This window comes from Aethalodelphis obliquidens, unplaced genomic scaffold, assembly GCF_003676395.1.
Source record: "Aethalodelphis obliquidens isolate GAN/ISIS:26980383/991018 unplaced genomic scaffold, ASM367639v1 scaffold1, whole genome shotgun sequence".
Taxonomy (NCBI): domain Eukaryota; kingdom Metazoa; phylum Chordata; class Mammalia; order Artiodactyla; family Delphinidae; genus Aethalodelphis; species Aethalodelphis obliquidens.
This window is the reverse complement of record NW_020837945.1, coordinates 30,386,015-30,409,185: the sequence shown is the minus strand read 5'-3', so window position 1 is coordinate 30,409,185 and position 23,171 is coordinate 30,386,015. Positions and strand designations below refer to the sequence as shown.

General features: G+C 37.6%; 1 protein-coding gene across 5 annotated transcripts in view; it reads right to left on the bottom strand.

The window, feature by feature from the left end:
- The window catches only part of ROBO2 (roundabout guidance receptor 2), a 1,637,092-nt gene that overhangs the window by 574,652 nt on the left and 1,039,269 nt on the right, over positions 1-23,171 (bottom strand). For 4 of the 5 annotated variants that reach the window (XM_027102511.1, XM_027102532.1, XM_027102546.1 and 1 more), the window contains exon 1: positions 4,076-4,756. The exons of the other annotated variant lie outside the window; for it this stretch is intronic. In XM_027102511.1, the coding sequence (XP_026958312.1) occupies positions 4,076-4,136 (61 nt within the window). In that variant the 5' untranslated portion in view covers positions 4,137-4,756. Of the gene's footprint in view, positions 1-4,075; positions 4,757-23,171 lie in introns of those variants that run through there. 5 annotated transcript variants of the gene reach the window in all.

The following is a 23,171-nucleotide window of genomic DNA, read 5'->3' as shown; positions in this document are numbered from 1 at the left end:
CTTCCACTGGGTCCAAAAAAGAAGGAGGGGAAGGAAGAAATGAAGGCGGAAGAGAAAGAGGTGGTACAGGAGGAGTAGGAGGAGAGCTAGGAATAGAAATAAGTAAAAGGAAAATCTGGGCTTCCCTGGTGGCGCAGTGGTTGAGAGTCCGCCTGCCAATGCAGGCGACACGGGTTCGTACCCCGGTCCGGGAGGATCCCACATGCCGCGGAGCGGCTGGGCCCGTGAGCCATGGCCGCTGGGCCTGCGCGTGCCGAGCCTGCGCTCCGCAACCGGAGAGGCCACAACAGTGAGGGGCCTGCGTACCGGGGAAAAAAAAAAAAGGAAAATCTGTTTTTTCTAACTCTTCAAAAATCAAATTGCACATAGGAAGTAAATAAATAAATAACTCCTATGGACTGCAGGAGCTACTGAAGCAGATATTACTGAACACACACATCCTGCATACATAAGCTCCCTTCATTACTATATATGTATCCAAATGTAGGCAATGTTCTTACATATCCATATTTTTATCAGCAAAGATGCTATTTTATACAGGTTGCTCAAGGATGCAATAACTAGAATTTTTTTATTTTTTGGTATAATCATGACCTTTTTTTTCTTTAAGATACTCTTTTCTCTATGTATTAAGAAATCTTTTTGGTTTATGGTCCACATGTTGCCTAGAATCAAAGGTTATTCAAACAAAGCCAATTCAAACGTGGTATTAGTGTATAGTTGCAAGAAGAAATTTCAGGTTACTTATATGCAATTTAAGTTCTGAAATGGACTACATACAGCTACAATAATGAGTCCATTACTGAAAGAAGCACTTTAGCAAAACCTATAAACCTATATGAGATTATATATCTGCACCATGCACACGTATCATCTTTATCTCTCCAAATATCACAAGTGCCATTTTCATTTTAGAACAGTTAAGGATTAAAGACAAGAAATATTTTCATCTTAAAAACATCTTTTCGGGCTTCCCTGGTGGTGCAGTGATTGAGAGTCCACCTGCCAATGCAGGGGACATGGGTTCGTGCCCCGGTCCGGGAAGATCCCACATGCCACGGAGTGGCTGGGCCCGTGAGCCATGGCCACTGAGCCTGCGCGTCCGGAGCCCATGCTCCGCAACGGGAGAGGCCACAGCAGTAAGAGGCAAAACATCTTTTCACCAGTATTGTAAAATTATTGAACTGACACAATGTATTTAATATAGATGTAATCCAACAGTCTTGTGACAGTTCATATTAGTTCCCTGTAAATGATTACAAAACCATATTCTTATTTAAAAATAAAGAAAATCTGGAGAACAAAGGCTAAATTCAATACATATTCTCATACATAATAGTAAGGAAAAATCTGCATTTGTTTAATTAATCTGTATCGAATGAGATAATCTTTATTTACATCCCAAATAGAAAAGTTTGCCTGTAGTTCTCAATTAACTTAATATTTATTCTCTACAGATTCCTACAGACACAAGATACAGAAAAATCATAAATAATAATGGCACATAACTTTCATGAGGATGCAAAACTCTAACATTTTTCATATACTATAAAAATGCACATATAAATAACCCACCAAGCAAATTTCAATGCAAATCTATGTATCATTTGTCACTGAATAAAATTAATTTCTGTGTCTAGCACAAGGAGAGTCGGTATATCTTTCAAATGGTACAAGCTTCTCTAAATTTGAAATTCATGGGGAGAATAAGCACACACTTCTAAGAAGGATAATAAGTAACTAGAAATCATAGAACCCTGGAAAAGTAAGAAGGCTTAGAGATCCTACAAACAACCCCCTCATTATATATGTAAACACACAATCCCAGTGTGTTGAAATAGCCTAGAGGGCAGTGTTGTCTACATCCCAAATTTTTAACAATCCCCATGGAGGCGCTGTCATCATTAGGGGGTAAACCAAGGGCAATCCAATGTCAAACATATGACTTGCATACTAATTCAGTAAGTGTCCACAGTTTCCATTGCTTTGGACATAGTAGATGCTAAATACAAAAACTAGTTTCACACACACAAGAATTTAATACTTCCTTTTCAACTCCTCAATCTTGGGCATTTTTCACTACATTACTATGAACGTTGCTGCACAGTTATGGCCCAGACACAAATTACCCCCTTATCCTATAATGTTAAAACAGAACAAAGGTCCTAGGTGTATCTGTGGGACAGGAAGGGCAAGGTGAGTGGAGAGCGGGAAAGAAGGGAGGGAGCTAGGATACGAAGGAGGGAGGGAAGGGGAGAAATGATGTCTTGCTACTGCTGTTCCAGCAGCAAGGTGGTTAATTGCATTTGTTTCATATATCTCCAAACACCCTGGTACATTAATTACATTCTGTAACACCAAGCTCTTCTGATTCCCTCTGTCACTTCCACTGAGCAATTTAATTGTATTCCAGCTAGCTACACAACGACTGAAAAAAAAAACAACAACTTGGTGATAGTTCTGTAATCTAATATATAGTTTATAATGCATTTCTGGCATTGCAGTATATAAATTCATGGTTTGTGAGGACATGTCCAAAAAGTTATATTAAAGTCTTATTGTGACAATCAAAACACTTGGACAAAACCTTTTTGTGATTGTAATCTAAATGTATTACAAAGGTAAATGTATCGAAGAAGAAAATGTCTGGTGAATGATTAGATATGATTAGAGATATTGCCACAGTAGAATTCACAGTGATTTACTCCTATACATCTACTACTTAGAAGGGAAAAAAGAAAAAAGCAGTGTGCCCACATGAACGCTCGCCTACTATCGCTGGGGGGCATGGGTACTTATGTAGTCCAGGATTGAAAACAGCCACTTGACTGAAGGTAAACTCATCCTTATTGCCTCATGTTTATAGAAGGGCTTCCTTTTTGAGTCTGATACATGGGGCTCTGTGCAACAGCCGCTGCCAGGAACAAAGTTAGCTCCTACAGGCAGGCAAAAATAGGCAGTGTCCCAAATAATGACTTCGTCCACAATGCAAATACTGGAGGAAAGTTTATGTAGCAACAAGCTACTATAATGGCTCAAGTATCTGGACCAATACACCTCAGATTATTTATAAGTACAGTAATTAAAAATCTAAAGTACTACAATCCACACATGCAGGCAAAAATATCATGCTCTAATCTTCTCTTTAGACCAATTATTTCCATTGATGTGAAAATTAAAGTCGCTAGGTTAATACCAAATTGTTCTTTTGACTTTCTTCTTTGGAACAAACAAACAAAAAAGCATGTTAACGATTCCTTCCACTCATCATTCAAAAGAGCTACAAAAAAGGATTTTGCAATCCTCCCACAGGAAACTGACATCCTATGAAAATACCCCAGGAAACCAAATCTGAACAAAAGACAGGAGAATCAGAGGCAGAATGCTGTCTGCTTGACAGACTGACTCAACCTAGAGGGAGACACCTACAGCACCTGTTTCAGATCCCCATTGTGTTTGCCACTAGGGACTGAGCTGAGCGTTCCGTACCCACAGCCAGCCCACAGCTTCTGCTTCCCCCTTCCTGGAGCCTCGCCCTGTCTTACTTTTGACAGTTTTCTCCCTATGATCTAAATCTTCATTCTGATACCACGCTAGGAGAGCACTTACCAGCACGCAGGTGATACACATTGATCCCTGAGATCCCTGACTCAAATTCCTAACCTACTGCACCTTCACTGGGGTATCTATTACTTACTTCACTTGAATTTCTAAGCCAAAGTTCAGATACAAGAACAAACCCCAAATGGAGAACAAGCACAAGAGTATTAGACTCGTTCACGAGATTTACTTTCACATTTCTTTTTCTAACAAAACTGAGAGCCCATCATTTATTACCCAACTCCTCAATTAATTAAGTAAATTACAACAATAGGTGACTCCTAACACGTTCCATCTGCAGCAGTTTAGAAACAAAAGACTTAAAACCTCTGCTTCCCCCAAAGCCCCCATGCCTGGCCAAAAGGGACCAAAGGATATAATGTCATTTTATTTATAGCCCACATCCAACTCAGAAAGAAATGTTGGGGGTTTTTTTTGGGGGGGGGAGGGACAGGATAGAAACATTTTAACTTACCATCAACCCGAACATATAAAAATCCACAGAGCAGTAGTTGTGTAAACATCAGCCGACTCATTTTGACATATTAAAAAGGATCCAGATTGTTTAAGAAACCAATCCCAGAGAGCAAAAGTACAAAAATAAGTATCAAAAAAAGAGGTAGGTCCAAAGTTTAGACTTTTCTAGCTGCTAATTAAGTCAAGAAGAGCAAATGGCAAGATCAGAAGGGGTTAGTGGAGAGGTCTTGAATGGGGCACATTTAGATCCATCCAAATTAACAGAGCACTCCCAAGGCTGCTGTATTTCCTCACTGTGGCTTCCTAAATTCCCACGAATTCAGCCCAGCCGGAGGGATTATTCAAGTGTGTCTAACCCCCTCTCCTCAGGCTTCATGGCCATCCAAAGCCAAGTTCGTTCTTCAGAAGTCAAGAAGATGACGGGAGAGGAAAAAGACCTAATTCCTAGAAAGTGTTCCACAAACTTGCCAGCGCGCTGCCGAAAAAAAACATTGGCCTGCCCACTGGTTTCCTTTCCCCCGGTCTCCGTCTGGGTAGCAGCTCCACGTCCAGAGTTTTTTCACTAAACTTCCATAATAAGGATGTGTCAAAGCAACACTTTGCAGGCGGGCCGATTTGGCGGCCCTCTCCTTTGCAACCTCGTTGCCTCCCTCCACCTCTCTCGTTCCCGAAAGAGAGGCAAAGGGAAATAGGGACGAGGCGGGTGGAGAATCCGAACTCCTACGTGGTGGGGCTGCAGGGAGGGAGGGAAGGCGGGAGGGATAGAGGGGCAGGGCTGAGGCTGCTGCCACCACCCCGCGGTGCCGCCTCCGAGCGGCTGTGAACCCGGGCGGCGGCAGGCGGCGGGCGGGTGCGGAGCGGGGCGGGTGAGCCCAGGGGCCCAGGAGCGGGAGAGCAGGGGAGCGCGCGGTCCAGCCGCCCGCCCGGGTCTAGCTGCCAGTCCACCTGGTACGGCCGCCGCCGCCGCTGCCGCTGCTCCCGCGGCCCCGCAGCAGAGCGTCCGCCTCCTCCTGCAGCTGCCGCGGGTGGAAGGACTTAGAGGGAAGGCGAGGAGGCGGGAGGGGAGGGGAGGAATGAAAGCTGCTTGGAGTCTGCCCCGGGGAGGGGGGCGGGGGGTGATGAGGGGGTGCACGGAGCCTCCACTTCCACGCTCCGCCACCCGCCCGCACAGGGGGCGCCAGCCCGCTGGGCAGTGGGGGAAGGGGGAGCTGGAAAGCCTAGAGTCCGAGTGGGACAGAAATTAACAAATTCGGAGCCGAGGCTACCGGTCAACTCCTTCCCCTTCTCTGCGCCTCGTCGTCCCCCCCTGCTTCCCGCCTCGGGAGGGGATAGGTGGGCTCTAGCCTCCTGCCCTTCGCCGCGTCCCGTTTAATGGGCAGGTAATTTTCTCGGTGAGCGATTTCATGGAAGCCCTTCCTAATTATTCATCCCTCCGTCTGCCGGAGATGCACACGCTTTCTGGAAAAAGATCATCCGTCCAGGACCCCGGGTGCAGCCTCATTACCCGTTAAAATCACACAAACATTCACTCTTCACCTTTTAGCAAAATGAGAAGCTGAGCGGGAGGGAGAAAAGGAAAGGAAACAATATAACCACCTCTTGGAGCGGAAAGGTTGGGTCGGGGTGCTTTCTCCGTCGTTAAAAAGGCACAAAAAAGGGGGGAGGGAGATGTACAGAAATCTGTAGTCTCCACTGGCTTGTTTTAGCCAAGATCTATGGCCCCCTGAGGAATCCTGGGTGGGGGGGGGAGGGGAAGGGGTGGCATCCCCTCTCCTGTTACTTAGTTGCCTTATGACCCCCTCAAAGATGAATTTGACGCGGGGCTGAGGGATGCCAGGGAGTTCAGAAAACGCTTAGGATGGAGAAAGGAGATCAGGGAGCTTGGGTGCGGGGGACCGGTACCCGAAGTTATTACCCTCCAGAGACTATCACCTCCGAAAGGAAGTTCGGAAAACCTGAAAACCCAACTGAGCTAACGAAGCTCAAAAACAGCTGAATTGCAGCCCAAAGATGACAAAATCCTGAAAATTAAGGCAGAACCCACCAAGTGAATGCCATTCAGGACCGGGAAGATTAAGGCAGCCCACATTAGATCAAAGGGATGCTAGTGTCTGGGGTGCCACTGGTGTGGCCGGTGGAGCCCGGCCCACGTGTGATCACAGGCTCGCTGGTAGTTGTTTGATGCTAGTTCGGATGATTACAAGGCGAGTTATAAGAACTCGCGCAGGTTCCCGAGCCGAGCTAAAAGCTGGATGGTGAGTCTTTAGTTCCCCCTACTGGAAAATATTAGAAAAGATTCTTTCTGTTCGTGGCCTTGTGAAGCAGTTTGAAGAAGAGCCTTTGTCTGGTGGTACATTTTGGTGTTGCCACTCAATTTAGCGCTCCCTTGCCTCTTATGGATGTGATAGTGTGTGTTTCAAAAAAAAATGGTCAGTGACACACAAGTAATTAGGAGAGTTTTTATGGCACCTCTGCATGCTTGAAAATTATGGTAATGAAATAGTCTTGCAGAAGAATAAAACAAGCCACTCTTCTTGTGAAGCATTAAGAGTAATTTCAGCACAATTTTTATATACATTATTTAGTTGTTTTAAAAAAGTGCATTAGCGTGCTGAAGTTAAATCACTTGAATTCTCACAGTAATGATTTCTAAATGTATTATTCTTTTACCACTCTAAGAAAAGAAGTGGGGAGGGGAGGGCGAGACAAGTTCACATGCTTTTTTTTTTTTTTTTTTAAACCCAAAGGGCCAAGTCTAACTTAGATGATATGATGGTCATGGAAAATGACAAAATTCGTTGGATTAATATCTCTCTTATCTATCTTTAATGTTGCCAAATAATTTATAATTCTTTAAATTTTTCATTTTAAACATTCTGATTAGATTTAAAATCAGGGATTACAAAGCCTACTTTATTCCTCTAATGCACCACCACCACCACCACCCCCCAATCTCTATTTCAAATTTCCCTACATGGGTACAACAGAAAATATTCTGAAAGTAAAGTCTCCCTAATAATAATGCAGAAATTAACAAATCATATAGACTTAAAGCTGTTTAATTTTAAGATAGATCTCAGAAAGGAAGATATTGGGACATTTCATCTTGAAGAGTTTTGTCATGGCTGTTCATCTGGAGGGAAGAAGGTAGATTTGACTTCATATATGTTACACTCAACCATCTACAAATGCCTTTCCTTAGGTGATCTATAAAGTCACTCAGAGGCAGAAAGGGTGTGCGTGGGAAATTGGAGGAGGGTAGTTTGAAGGAGAATGACCTAGCAATTGCTGTTGTTCCCTAGGGCAGAAAAATGTTACCTCACATCTCACAGAAAGTTGTCCTTGTATAGAGTATGACAAATGACCTCACACAGAGAAAAGATTTATTTAAGGGACATTCCTTTGGTTATATTTATTTGGCATTTTGGACCAAGCATCATCATTTTGAATTCATACTTTACTTACTAAAGGTGACAAAACACACCATTGATTTCAGTCTGGTGCCATCTTTTTGCAATACATTACCTACATTATTTAATAATGTCTGTAACAAAGGAATTTAGGGGTCTATGTTTTGTGATTTTTCTTGAAGGTAAGTTCATAAATGATGTTTAAAAAGAATACTCTGTCAGTCTCATTTGACATAAAATGTGACCAAGGAAAACTGATAACTTTACATATAAGACTCTCATACCAATTGATGGTTCAAGATTATGACCAAAGCTCTCAACACTAACAGTTACTATAAGAGTCTACAGACAGAAATGTAATATGGACAACAATAAGTCCAAGGGGAACAAAGACACTACCTTCTGGGAGGTTTGATAAGATCTGTATTAGAGAAAAGTTTACATTTCTATTAAATTTGACATACTTTTAGTGAGCAGTGTCTATAGAAGAAATGGATTCCTCACTTGGTTTTTCTAAAAGGAAAACCTTTAAAACCTGAACATTCTAGTAGAAGTTGGAAATTCAATTTTAGTAGTGCTTTAGCTAAAAAAAATTTTTTTAGGTTTTCATTAAGACAAAGCCAGAAATAGCTTAGAACAATGAAGCACCCGCATCGCCAGATTAGAAGGTTTAAGATACATAAAATTAAATGGGCACTTAGCTACAATATCTTCCCAAATATCAACTGTTTTTTTTTTTTTTTTCTTCTCTAAACAAGCTGCTAAGTAGAAAATGTACATGGAAATCTATGTAAAACCTAGAATGGTATTATTATGTGCTCAAAATGTGCCTACCAGATAAATATATATTTTAAGATATCTAAAGACATCTATGTGTAGGAGACTATAATTAACCCTAATTGGGGTAAGGTGGTCAAATGATCTTCTTTGTGATTGCACTTCTGAGTTGGCATTCCTGGAGAAACATAAAATACTCATCTGAAGCCAATCTGCACAATATAAGATATAAAATATTAAATATTTCTTTTCCATACCAGATTCCCAAAGGATGTGGTATAATTTGAAAAACCCCTATCTATTTATTTTTTATTCTTTCCATCATGCCCTCATTATAGTTGCAAGGTGGTATACATAGGCAAATTAACTGGTCCCTGATAATAATTTTAATATCTACTATGAAATGGTGAGCACTTGCTATATGGCAGGAATTGTTCTAGTTTTTAAAAATTCATTAAATCATTTAAATCCTATGAGAGCCTTATGTGGTTGATATTATTCCCATTGTACAGATGAGAAAACTGAAGTTTAGATATCTAACCCAAATTAATAAAAAGTGCAATCTTCCTTTGAATCCAGATCTCTCTACAAAATCTATGCTCCTAAGGGTTTTAAAATATCTTCCACATTGTAGAAACACTGTAACACTTTAATAAATTGCTTTGATTGATTAATTTAAGATCTGGTACATCAAAACATATAGAAATACATAATAGGTTTTTGTTACCAAAATTGAAGAATCTTTTTACAGCCAGAAGACCATTTGTTATCAGTTCAGTTTGAATTTTTCTATATAAGATTGTCTTACCATACTATGCAGAAACAACACATTTACATGAAACGTATGGGTTACTATCTACAAAAGAACACAGGACAATTAAAATAAGCGAAGCATTAAAAATCCAGATCAGAGAAGAATGACTCATGTGCTCTTAGGTTCTTCTTCTTTTTATTACACTCCAACTTGTTGCAAAACGATTTGAGGAAGCCAAGATAAATTGCATTTTGTTCTTCTGAAATATGTTCTAAGTATCTGATTTCAGTCAATTCATTTTCGATATTCACTAATACTCTGTATGTAATCAGTCTGTCTATCTATGTATCTATCTATGATTAGTACTTTTGGTACATTACATGGAGTTATTAAAATATTCCATTCTTAGAGATCTGAGATTTAAGTTGACTGAAATGTAGCAATATATCACAAAAACAAAGTATTTTCTACCAAATACCGTCATTTGTGGTCAAGAAGAATTTTTCTTTTTTTTAGAATTAAAATCAATTTGGAAAATTATTTTCTATCTTGATTGAAAACTTCAGTGATACTTCCAAACTTAACATAGCTTTTGATTAAATAAAATATTACATTAAGTATTAATAATAAATCATATCGAGGCATAATTTCTCTAAGTGTGTATACCTTAAAATTTAGAATTTTTTAAAACACATAAAGCTATTTCGGAGTTCATCAATGAGATTTTATCTCCTTAAGGTCAGTACTCCTCATTCTGAGGTTGTCCGTTACCCCCTTCCCTCCGTTTAAGTGATCTATGAAACCGCAACCTCGGCCCATAAATTAAAAAGTAGCTCTTTGGTGGGGAAGGTAACCTTTCATCTAGATTAGGAAAGCGTTCTTAGAAATAAGCAGAATTGTCAGTCTTGCCAAGATAGAAATTATTTACAGGTGCACCTCCATCTATGAGGCCTCTGACCATAACAGGCTAGGCTTCCTATCCCTGCATAGTCTTTTACTGCTGGTTATTTTATCATCTCTATTTAAAGCTCTCGAGTTCTAATTTTAGTATACAGCCTAATTCCAATGATGTTAAATAATACACTTTTTGCTATTTTTATATCACAACATAATGAACCCAAGAAAATCCCTTTGATTTTTTGCCAAACTATTCCAAGTCCATCTGCTCCAACCTGGGCTTTGTATAATTGAATTTTAGCAACACAACTGTAATCCTAATAAGAAGGTTTCTCTAAAAATCCAAAACAGAATTTTTGTTGTTCTTAAGAAGAAGGGATTGTCAAAGATGTAGGAAAAGATTCATCATACCTATAGGCCAAAATTTTTAGTTATCTGCTCACTGAGTTGTCTTTTAGACTATTTAACAATGGATTCTTCAAATTCAAAAGAAGTTGCTTGCTCTCTCTTAACAATAATATCACGGAATTAATCCAAGGGCACATGTAATCCAATTGAACTGCCTATGGTTCTGTCATACAGAAGAACTAATCTGCTCGGGAGCAAATTCTGATTTTCTTCCAATAACCAAATTATCTTATTTCTGCCTGATAAAATAACTTCTGGCTGCCTGCAGAGTTCTTGAAGTCCTTCTACAATGAGTACTACGTTTTCAGTTGTTAGATACCAGCAGGGAGGCTAGGTAATATAATTTTGCTTTAAAAAGTGAGAGATGTAAATACACATTCTCTTACTAAAGTGATAAAGTGAAATATCTGGGGACTTCCCTGGGGTCCAATGGTTAAGACTTCACCTTCCAGTGCAGGCAGTGTGCGTTCAATCCCTGGTGGGGCAGCTAAGATCCCACATGCCTCGTGGCCAAAAAACCCAAAACATAAAAAAGAGAAGCAATATTTTAACAAACTCAATAAAGACTTAAAATGGTCCACATCAAAAACAAATCTTTTTTTAAAAAGTGAAATATCTGGAAAAGTTGTCATGGTACAAGTTTAGAAACAAAACTACAAATGAAGGAATAATAGGACATATAAAGTACTTCAGATCAAAATATTTCAATTTGGATAAAAAGTTTCTCTTAAGCAGTTTCTAGTGATTCATCATTTACTAAAAAGCAGTATAGGTATAAGTGACTTTTGTTTTCTGAGTAATTTTGGCTTTTCCATTATATACTAATACTAATGTAAAAAGATCGAAAAATCAAATCATTAAAATTGAAAAATGCTAGTGTAGTTTTTGACGATTTCATACAAACGGTATGGTCCTCGTATCAATTGGCTTGTTTTAATTTTTAATATACTTTATTTTCAATGACTAGCTCTTTATATTTAGTAGGAGTATACAATTTAAATGTTTATCTAATGTAAGCTATATTGAGCATCTAAAAATTAACTTATAATTTTTAGCAATGAGAGAAATGTTTCACCAACTTTCTATTCTTTAATTTTTCATTTTTCAAAGACTACTAATCTATGATCCTTTCCTTTGGCAATCTAGCAATCATGAGTGTTTGAAGCACTGATTGCTATAGACAGGGTCAATGAAAATTATATAGCATGATGAGCACTGTGGGATTTTTCTTTCTTTAGCTTGTCTCTACATCTGGCTTAAGTTCAGGTTATTACTTGCCTATTATTTTGTTCCTCCCTTCTCTACTTCCCACCAAGCACACACATTAAAAAGACATTATGTCACAAAGGTGGAGCAAAACTTTATAGGTGTATTGGTAGTCTATTTTCCAGCCTTTTTTTCTGAATCATGCTTAAATTATCAAAAAAGAGATGAAAACATTTTATTTTAAGACTTCCAGGGATTTCACAATATTCTTAAGTAAACCATTCACTCATCATTGGGAAAATTTTATTCTTCTCCAATCTAACTGTGAAGTAGCATTTCTACTTCATTATCCCTGGGAGGAGACGGAATGATGAATGAATGCCTAATTGGGGAAATTATAGAGCATGCTGGCTAAGAGCTGGAGCTCTGGAACAAGCAGATCTAACTTTGGTTATACCACTTACAGTGTGATCTTACAATTGTCTCAACCATTAAAAAAAAGATTAAAATAGTGCCTACTCAGATGGGTGTATGAATGATGGTTTTAAAGAACTTGCACAGTGAACATCTTAACTGGTTTCCAACACTTAGGGTGTTGGAGTGTATTAATGAATCTCCTTCATGACGGCAGAGACAATGCTGTATGGCAACTTCGAATTATTTTCTTTCCTTCTTCTACTGAGAGCTTGGTTAAATATCCCAGCTCCCTTGCAGGTAGATATCATGTGACTGAGATGTGGCCAATGCAGGCACTTCTGGGACTGGCCTCTAAGATACCTCCCATAGCACCCCAGACACTTTATTCTATCATTCATTGGATGGTCAAACCCTGTAGAAAACACCAAACCACCAGATGGAATAAATGAGTCCCAGAATAAGTATGTAGAGTGAATGATCACACTCTCTCCTGAATGTTCTTCATTGAGTTGGACAAAAAAATAACTTATAATTATGATTATACTTAATAAATTATTGAAGTTTTTGTATTCTTTGTTTTAGCACTTAGCCTATTCTGACAAATATAATAAGCTACTTTGAATATCGCCTAAAGTTTAAATGGAAATGTGGTATTTATTTCTTCACAGGACATTGAACCATGATTAATATTAGAAAAATACCTAACTTTTAAAAACTATGTGGCAAGCACTTCAATAAGACTTTTATATTGATTGTCTTATTTAATATCACAAAGCATATGAGGGTAATGTTATTTTTAGCCCCACAGTTCAGAGTAGTTAATGAAAGCTCAAATTGAAAAACTTTGAAAGTGTCAAAATTTGAAACTAACTCATATTCAGTGTCAACAAACCTATGGTATCACGCAGGATAGACTAGGTTTTTCTATGGCAGAGTTTCTCAACCTTTTTCTCACGGTTACTCTAAGATGCATTTTTAGGTATTTTTGTCCTAATCAGCTCCCCATGGAATTTAATACCACAGATACAGTACATGTGTTTATGCGCTGCATGTATGTATGTGCTTTATACATAAAAAGAGTAAGATTTTGTTTGCCCTCCAAAACCAATTTTACATCACTGCCATTGAGGATGCATATTCTACAAATACAAACAATTCCAAAGTCTTAAGCAATAAGGTTTATTTCTTGCTAGATTGTGAGTCTATTGGAGACTGTTCTACATCATCCTCTTTCCAGGATCTAGGTTGCTGGAGCGCTCACTTTCTGAACAAATGGAAAAGCAGAATATGGCTGTTAAATTCCTTGGTTGGGGACGAATTACACTATTTCTATTTTGTTGCCCAAACAAGAAAAAATATCCACCCCACTCCCCCTTTATGGATGTGAAGAAGCTGGAAATATTCGTTGATCAACTCTATTTACCATCCCACATATCCACCCCCTGCAGACTTCCTTGCTTTTGGAAGGAATTATTTAAATTCATTATGGCAGTATAGGTTATTGCAGGCTAAAGAGAAACTCTAATTTATTACTATATGTTTTGGTACTGGGTTGAGTAGTGTCCGCCCAAAACCTCAGAATGTGTCCTTGTTTGGAAATAGGGTCTTTGCAAATTTAATCAAGTTAAAATGAATTTATGCTAGATTAGGATGGGCCCTAATCCAATGACTAGGGTCCTTAAGACAAGAGGAAAATTTTGACACAGACACGGAAGTCAAAGGGAGAAGATAGCTATGTGAAGGCAATGGCAGAGATTGGCGTTATGCTGCTTTACACCAGGGAATGCTTGGAGCCACCAGACTCTGAAAGAAGTCAGAAGGGATTCTTCCCTAGAGCCTTCAGAACATGGTCCTGATTTTCTAGCCTCTGGAACTGTGAGAGAATAAATTTCTGTTGTTTAAGCCAACAAGTCTGTGGTACCTGTTATTGTGGCCCTAAGAAATTAATATAACCATTACAAGTTTTAATAAATTCAAACTGGGAAAATAACTTTTTGTTTATTAAAAGCCAAGTAGATGAATGATAGATTAGTAGAAATCTTGGGAAACATTGGTAATATGCATTCTAAGCCTATTTAAATCAAAAGTTTATCATAGGGCTTCCCTGGTGGCGCAATGGTTGAGAGTCCGCCTGCCGATCCAGGAGACACGGGTTCGTGCCCCGGTCCGGGAAGGTCCCACGTACCGTGGAGAGGCTGGGCCTGTGAGCCATGGCCACTGAGCCTGCGCGTCCGGAGCCTGTGCTCCGCAACGGGAGAGGCCACAACAGTGAAAGGCCCGTGTACAGCAAAAAAAAAAAAAAGTTTATCATATATATAGTCAAACAGACACATGTATGTCTAACACAAAGAAGACTAAACAGAGAGAAAAATTAAAATTTAAAAACTTTACTTTAAATGATCCATTTTAGAATTTCAGAATTGAATGATAACCTTAAGATCATCTATTATAATCTCATTATATATCTCAAGGATGGGAGGCCAATTTAAATTAATAATAGATACCTTACCTTATTCACAAATTAGTTTTTAAAAAATTATATTAATTTAACTTAGAACTTTTGAGTTTAGATATTGTCTTTTGTTAATTGTTATTACAACTGCCAGTGATTTCCTGATTACAATTTAATTTATACATATTAGTCCATTTAAAAATCTTTGTATATTTAAAATATATCAAAATTTAAAAATAACTCTATACCATAAAAATGTTAGAAGAAATACTAAATAACTATAGTCTCTATACAAAAATACTAAATAAAAATATTCGATCCTGGTCTTATTAATGCTTATTACAGAATGCCTATTGCAAAATGTAGTAAAGATTATCCCAGAACCAGATTTACACAACTGCCTATGGCAATAAATAGAAGACTTAAGTCATTTCCTCTGTTGATTATTTAATATCGTCTTAGAGGCAAGGCTTAATTCTCATCTTTGTACAGCTTTTCTGTTTTAAAATAAAGAAAAGAATTAGCCAAATCTCAATTTCTATGTCACTAGTCCACCTCCCGCACCAGTTTTCTTCTATATTCAATTTTTTTTAATTCAAAAAAGAAAATACTCTCTAAACTTAGAAGCTCCCCAAATTATGAAACATGATTTTTGGCAACTTTTTCCTATGTACATTAGCCCCAACAGAAGCCAGCCAGTCACCAAAATTACTAACAAGCAGTAACACACACACACTCACATGCTGGGCCTCTTACATCAAGTTGAAGGAATACAGTCTCATCGGTCTATTAACTTTCAATCTAAAGCAACATCCATAACAAAGATTGAAACATATCACAAGCTATATTCATACAGAGAAACATATATGAAATGAAGACCAACTTCTGAACTAAATTCATAAATAGACATGCTATAAATCAATGAAACTTTGCACTACACTCAGTGCTATGTGTTGCACTGAAACCTCAGGGTGAAAGAGAGGTGCTAGGAAGGAGAGAGAAATTATCGGATGTCTTATAGACACCAAAGTAATGAAACAGGGAAGTCAGATGTTAGAAGATTTTGGAAAGGAAGACAATATTCCACATATATTGAATCCCATTTATGGTAGCATGGAGCCAGAGGTGGAGGTAAGTGAGAAGCCTCAGGTGCATAGAATCAAGATAAAAGTAGACAAGAGATGTCAGATGGTCTTGTAAAGTTCTCGGAGGACTTAGATGAGAGACAAAGAAAAGACTGTTCGCTATGAACAACAAAAAAATTGAGGCTCTGAGAAATTAAGTAACTTTGACAAAAGAGTACAAAAATAAATGAGCGCTGAGACCTGACTGACATCAGAATCTATTTCATTTCCACTAAACCGTGTTAACTAATTTAATGTTAATCATTGCTTTCTGGCTATAGAGAGGGTGTGCTGAACATTTTTAACTTGAGAGAAGCGTTGGCAATTAGTGAACTAGGGGATTTCAGGAGCAGTTCCTTGTTTGTTTGCCTCAATCAGTTATGAAAAGGAGTAATGAAATGAAATAGAAGAAAAGGAAAACAACGGTGAGAGGACAGAAAAACAGGAGGGTAAGGAAGGAGAGAGGAGTGTTTGATAAGCTTGGTTTCACTAAAAAAAAAAATACCTAGAGAAAGCCATGTGATTTGATATTCTTTGGGCTTTTAATTTTGCTTTGCAGCTCTTATTAAGTATTCTTTCTGATTTCTTTCTACCCACTTGACTTTTGTCTTGTAAGAAAACTGAGATGTAGCCTCATTTGTGCACACCACAGAACTTTTGAGCCAGCTTAGCCGTCATGTTTCCCCCTCCACTTAATTAAATATGCAAAGTGGGTTAGAGAGTAGTGCTTGACTAATACCCTTACTAGAGTTCTGAGTTTGACCCTGTCTGGTCCTTAAGCTAGCTCTCAGTGCTTAGAGGACTATGCTAACTGCTGTAGTTTAATAAAGTACCACGCTGTCAAAGATGGTTGTTAACAGTTCCTTTTATATGACCTTGGAAGAGTTAAACTTAGGCAGTGCATGTAGCAATTTCCTATTCACAATTTGGTTTTGCATTTATTGTCCAATTGACTGTTGCTGCTATATATGCTCTCTGGGGTGTCCAAGCTAGAAATGTCTGTGTATGCTTTGCATGAGCTTTGGAAGCAGTGGTTGAGCGATTTAGTATCAGCTCCTCTAACGTACACAATGCCAGTCTCCTGGAGATGTCACTTTCTGAGTGTTTGGTCCATGAGCCTGACAAGAGAGCTAACTGCATTAGGGGCTTCAGTGGGATTCTTCTACCTGTTTCCCTCAGACTGAGATTTTCTTTTTTTTTTTGTAATATGATGTTGTCATCACTATTGTCATCAGAAAGACATATAGAGGGATTTGTTAACATTATTGTTTTTCAGACTTCTATATTAATTTTCCTTGAAATAGTATTGCTTCAACTGAAAAATACAATTATATATTGCCCTGTCTCCAGAAACGCTTATAAATTAGAATTGATGTTTGAGCTACATGACTTTTTATGGCTGATGTAATTTGCTTTTTTATCTGAATGCTTGATAAGTAGCAGTTTGACTCTATTCTTCTAGTTACAAATCCATTAACCTCACCCTTAAAAAGCCGTTGCTTTATAATACTAGCTTTTACATCAAAGACAAACCCCAAAATATATCATGTTAGTCAACATGCTCGCACATATTTCTGGATAGGTCACCTAGATATGATGAGGTGCACTAATTAAAATAAAAAAGATTGGGGGGAAAAGGATTCATTCAAATCACTCAACAAATTTTTATTGAGTGCTGTTACATGCCATCCTATAACAGAAATGTCTGTCTCAGACTAGTCTCCTTAAGAGCAGACATTCTATTACTTATTTTGCTCATGTAGAAAGCATGGATTTCAGCTCTTGTAGCAATAATCGGGCCTGAGCCCTTTGCAAAAGATAAAGAATCACTGCCTCAAGTTTCAGATTCTGTGACACAAAGTTACTTTGAAAGCTATGATATGAAGTGGTGTTTATTTTGATAGTCTTCCATTGGCACATCTGGTCTAATCCATCATGCTTGTATTTATGGGAAGCTGTTAGAATGTTAGCAGTTGTTCTTCAGGGCCAAGTGTAGACTGAAAAGTTATGGACATTCCTGGTAGCTGGCTCATCTCTGTGACATTACATATGTATAAAGTACCTGCTTTATTCTAATATCACAACCCTCTATTAAAATAAAAAAGGATACTAGCATCCCTGATATAGCACAGCTTATGATGATACAGATATGGCTATCATAAAGGTCAAAGTTTAACCCTGGATGTTAAGTGGTCTGGAGGGATTCCATGAAGTTTTATTATTAGAAACCTACAGGACTGAAGGAGACTACAGTAGGCTCTCAACATTAAAACAAAAGACAGGGACTTCCCTGGTGGTCCAGTGGTTAAGACTTTGCCTTCCTATGCCAGGGGGGTTCCATCCCCGGTCGGGGAGCTAAGATCCCACATGCCTCACTGACAAAAAACCAAAACATAAAAAAGAGTATCAATATTGTAACAAATTCAATACAGACCTTAAAAACGGTCCACATAAAAAATAATCTAAAAAAACCCTCAGAGATTTAAAACCAAGCATATGAGCATACAGACTTTTTACAAGTCACTTGGATATCTTCTTGTGATGACCACTTAGTTTTGACTGTTGAGCTGATGGTGGTTGCAGCGATCCTGGCGAAGCCATTTTTAAAATAAATAAATGGAAACGTCGAGGTGCTCATAGTAGAACTGTGTCTGCCAGTAGATAGTGTCGAGGCTCTTTCTTTGTTAGATACCTCTTAAACAATAAAACTGCGTAAAACATCAAGCTACGAGCAGCAACAAGTAAAATGCCTCTCAAGCAGTAAGGCAGAGATTTATGTGGGCACCTTCAGCAACTGCTGCAGGGATTTCCACATGTTAATCTCCAAACACCAAGACTGTAGTACTTTCCATTAGCACCCTACCAGCCCATTCTAGGATCCCCTCAACACAAATGATACCACCCAGAAGATTTTTTCCAAGGAGAGCTGTAAAGATTTTTGCATTTCAAAAGAAATGCACTTAAATCATGAATCTTTTGTCTAACCTTATGTCATCCCCTTTTATGTTCAGTTGGGAGCAATTTGTCTATTCTTTCAGAAACTTTTGTTAGTTATCATGTTAACTAAATTTCCAAGTCACTGCAGGACATTACTTTGATTTTGCCCTCAGCAATAAATTTATACTTGAATTTGTTATACCAAGCAAACTGGAAAGCTTCCACAAATGTAATTATTGAAGTCACTTGTACATGTTTGATTATATTTTGTTTTCAAGGCACAACGTCGTAACAGAATCCTAAAGAAAAGGAAAACAATTTTGGAGGAGGCTTATGAGCTGACGGCAGGTTTAAACAGTCATTTGTAAAGTCCAAAATAATAACTAAGACTTGGAATGAAAATGACATTTAATTGACCTAAAATACCTAATAGCAAAAGTTGAAAGAAATATTTTTTTATTACAGTTAAGTATTTTGTGTTAGGGGTTTATTACCACTTCCTTTCCACATGACCATCATCCACTCTAAAGGGAGGAGCTAGCCACCCAGTCCCCTGCTTTTTAAAGGAGGCACACTAAATTAATTTATTGCCAAAGGACAGACCTTCTGTCTTTTCGAAAAAGTCCAAAAGAAAAAAAGACAAAATAAAACAAGAAAAGGTCAAACTAGTGGTCAGTTCACTAATGCTTCCATGTCTTCACTTCATGCTATTCATATATTTCAAATCATGTATTTTCCTCCTCCAGTACGGTATTAAGTCACAAATTCAAAAGAAAGATATGCACGTTTGAAACAATAGTTAACATAAGAAAATGCTCCAAAATGGTGATGCCAAGATTCATGTTATAAAAGCAAATTTCAGATTTCTTTTCCCTCCTCTTTTGCTTTATTATTATTCAAAACAAAATCCATAACAACTCGTATGTACAGAGCCTTGGTATCTCCAACCTTCAGTTATTTCTCTCAGTGCAGAATTCAGCATTTCCATCTCTTAGTTATTCCTCTCAGTACAGCGTCTACAGATTCAACTCCAGCTTTTACTCTAAGTATACCACTGTCTCTAAACACTAGATCAGAGTATCATAAATGTTTGTGTTAATGGTATACACAATTTCCTTTTGTAGCTGATATCACTCTCTGTTTTATCGATCCCTCTTCCTCTCCATCAGACCCTCAAGCTGCCCGTTTTACTGTCTCACTTCCCACACAGTTTCTCTCAGTGCCAGATCAGGTTCTGCACTGAAACTAATATTCAGAACAAAAAACATACAGGGATGTTCTTGGGACTCAAACTTGCCCATCCAGCTTCCTTTTCCATCTAATCCCCTCTTAAAGATTTCTGAGGTAATAATTCCATCTATGCTGAAAGAGTCACACAATATGATGCCTCACCTAAATTCAGAAGTTTAACTGGGTAGGGACACACTAAACTTATCAATGAAGTTTTACTTTGGAGCAATGTGGAGAACATATGACAACTAAGTGAATCCATGTCAGTCTGTGTGTTCCCTGTATGCAGAACTGACATGTGTGTGTTTGGTTATAAGTATACCTGATATACAGAGAATCTCAATTATTAGATCTGAAGAAAACGTCAAATCAAATACCACATTTTTGTACTTCAAGCTGTTATATTAAGGTGGCTAACTGTAACTATAAAACATACTATAGATATTCTTAATTTTCAAAAATATAGATATGAAACTTAGTAATTACTGTGTCATTTTATATGTATTTTATAATTTAAGTATAATCAGAATGTTACTAAAAACTACTTTGGCTGTAGAAATTATAGGCTGTAGACCCATCAAAATAAGAAGGCAGTACTTTGGCATAAGAATTTCACTAGTATAGGCTGATTTTTTTTCTGTCTAGTTTATGTTTGAAAGAAATATTATAACATAATTCTGTGTTGATAAGAGGGTAATTAGGTTTCTTTTCATGCCTGCCCCTAAGAGGCTGTATCCTTTCAACAGTGTCTAAATTCCTTGAACTCTAAAAATACTAAAACTTTTGACATACAAATCGTTATTAAAATTATTATACATCACTCCAATCATAATGTAGCTCAACAATTTTACAAGTTTTTGGAGCCTGTTTGGCCTTTTATGATTTTATTTCCTTATCCACTATTTGATTTGCTTTCTAGTACTTTCCTGGAGAGAGAAAAAAAGGGTTTTCAAAAATATTAATCCTCAGGCTAGTCACAAAATGACAAACACTGTAAGATTCTACTATACAAGGTTCCTAGAGTAGTCAGAATCATCAGACAGAAAGTAGAATGGTGGTTGCCAGGGCCTGAGGGAAGGAGAGATTGGGGAGTTATTACTTAATGGGTACAGTGTTTCAGTTTTGGAAGTGAAAAAAGTTCTGGAGATGGGTGGTGATTGATGATGATTGTACAGTAATGTGAATTAACTTAATACACTGAAGAGTACATTTTTAAATGGTTAAAATGGTAAATTTTATGTCATCGAAAAGATTTAATTTTAAGGTATATTTTATATTTTAATGATTAAAAATATTAATTTGCATGTTGTCTTTTTAAAGTAGCTCATGCACTGTTTATTATAGAAAATGTTCAAATACTAAAATGTATAAAGAAAAAATTCAGCAAGTCATGACCTTACCATTCGAGAAATAAACACTTTTTTCATGTGTTTCCATTTTTCTCCATATACTGCTTTATAGTTGCAAGCTTAATATTTATGACTCTGTATCCTGCTTTTCTTTAGCTTAGTGTTGAAAAATAAAATGTTCCTGTATCATTAAACTTATAAACATAATTTTATGGCTTGTGATATTATATAGTTTGGATATGCCACATTTATTTAATATATTCTCTTATTATAGAACATTTAGTTTATTTCCAGAATTATTTTGGACATAGTCCATAATATTCTTTGTTTCCCTTTAGGAACAACACTGTCTTGAACATATTTTTCTATAAGCCATTGTGTACCTTTTTTATTTATTACAATATAAGTGTTTGCTTAAATAGATTGACTTGCTGACTCAAAGGACATGAACATTTTTAAGGTTTTTAATATGCATTGTAAAAATATTTCTGAGAAAAACAAAAAAAACATTTACATTATACCAGCCATGAATAAGAGTGTCTATCTCACTAATGCTTTTATATAGAGAGAGTTCCCCCAACCAGATATTTGATAAATTATTCAGTTCTCAGTTTTTACTGCTTTGTTTGTGGGTTTATTTTTACATTTAACTATAAAAATCAAGATGTATTTTCTATTTTAGTATATGGTGAGGTGAATATCTAAATTATTTTTCCCAAAACCTATTCAATTTTCATTTATTTATAATTTTTCCTGTTCTTACTATTTAAAAGCAGCAAGTTCCCTTTCAATAGTTCTAGCAATATAGTGAAAATGATACTGACCAGAATCAATGACTGACTGTGCTATATGTTTGCTCTGCTGAACATTTTAAATACATGAACTTGGTGATGATCCTTTGGATTCCCATTACTAAGTCCCCACTTGGTCCTCACATTACCCTAAATCCTCTTTACAAATTAACTAGCTAGAAGTGGCAGAGTTGTGGTTCAGATACAAATCTGTCTGAATATATGACCCAAAGTCTTAAACATCAAGAGGCCATGTAGAATCATCATTTTGAAGAAACCAACCAGTCTCTTTAGTCTTGTTTTTCAGTTTTCCACAGAATGTTGAAGCAAAGGACTTCTTAGCAAAGTTACAAATACTTGCAGATGAAAGGGTGGGTCACTCAAAAATCCTTTAAAGTGAAAGAGATAAACTCCTGAAAGAGCAAGGTCCATTTGGGTATTCCTGACTCTATTTTACTCCATGTGACATTTCCTTTTCTGGAATTCCCTTCCTTTTCTATTTACCTTCTCCCTTCTATTCCCTTCCAGGCACATTTTTTCATGAAGAACTTCCTGAGTTCTTTAGCCAGAGACAACTCTTTCCCCTTTTTAATACTTATTTTGGGGAGCTCTCATCTGAAGTTTATCCTAAGCTCTTTGAGGTCCAAACAAAGGGCTATTGCTATGTCAGATCACTGATAGAAGAAAGATGTTCTATTTTGGAAGAATGCCCTTTTGGCCCACTACCCACATGGGAAAGGATGCCCCTGGATCAGAGACAGGTTGGGCTGTTTTTTCTTGGTAATCCAGAGCGGCAGAATCAACTGTGACAACTGTTTCATGACAGGAGGTGCAGCCAGATTACCCTTACATCCCTTACATCCTATTGATTTTTTTAAAAAATCTCTGTTGAGTTTATACATGTCAGTAGTAGAATATATTTAAAATATTGTTCTAAACTGAGAAGATCTTTCCCTTATTATATACATCATGTTCATGACCTTTTCTATAGGAAGGCAATATAAAGGTTTTGGGCTAGGCTATCAATGTTCTATTAATATAAATTTAAAACAAAAGCAAACTGTTAGAAATGTAGTCTTATGCCCATAGTATTTTTTATTATCAATTAGAGTGTAAGTCAAGAAGAAATTGAAAAAATTATTTTTAAAAAATTGAGTGGTGGGCTTCCCTGGTGGTGCAGTGGTTGAGAGTCCGCCTGCCGATGCAGGGGACACGGGTTCGTGCCCCGGTCCAGGAAGATGCCACATGCCGCGGAGCGGCTGGGCCCGTGAGCCATGGCCGCTGAGCCTGCGCGTCGGGAGCCTGTGCTCCGCAACGGGAGAGGCCACAACAGTGAGAGGCC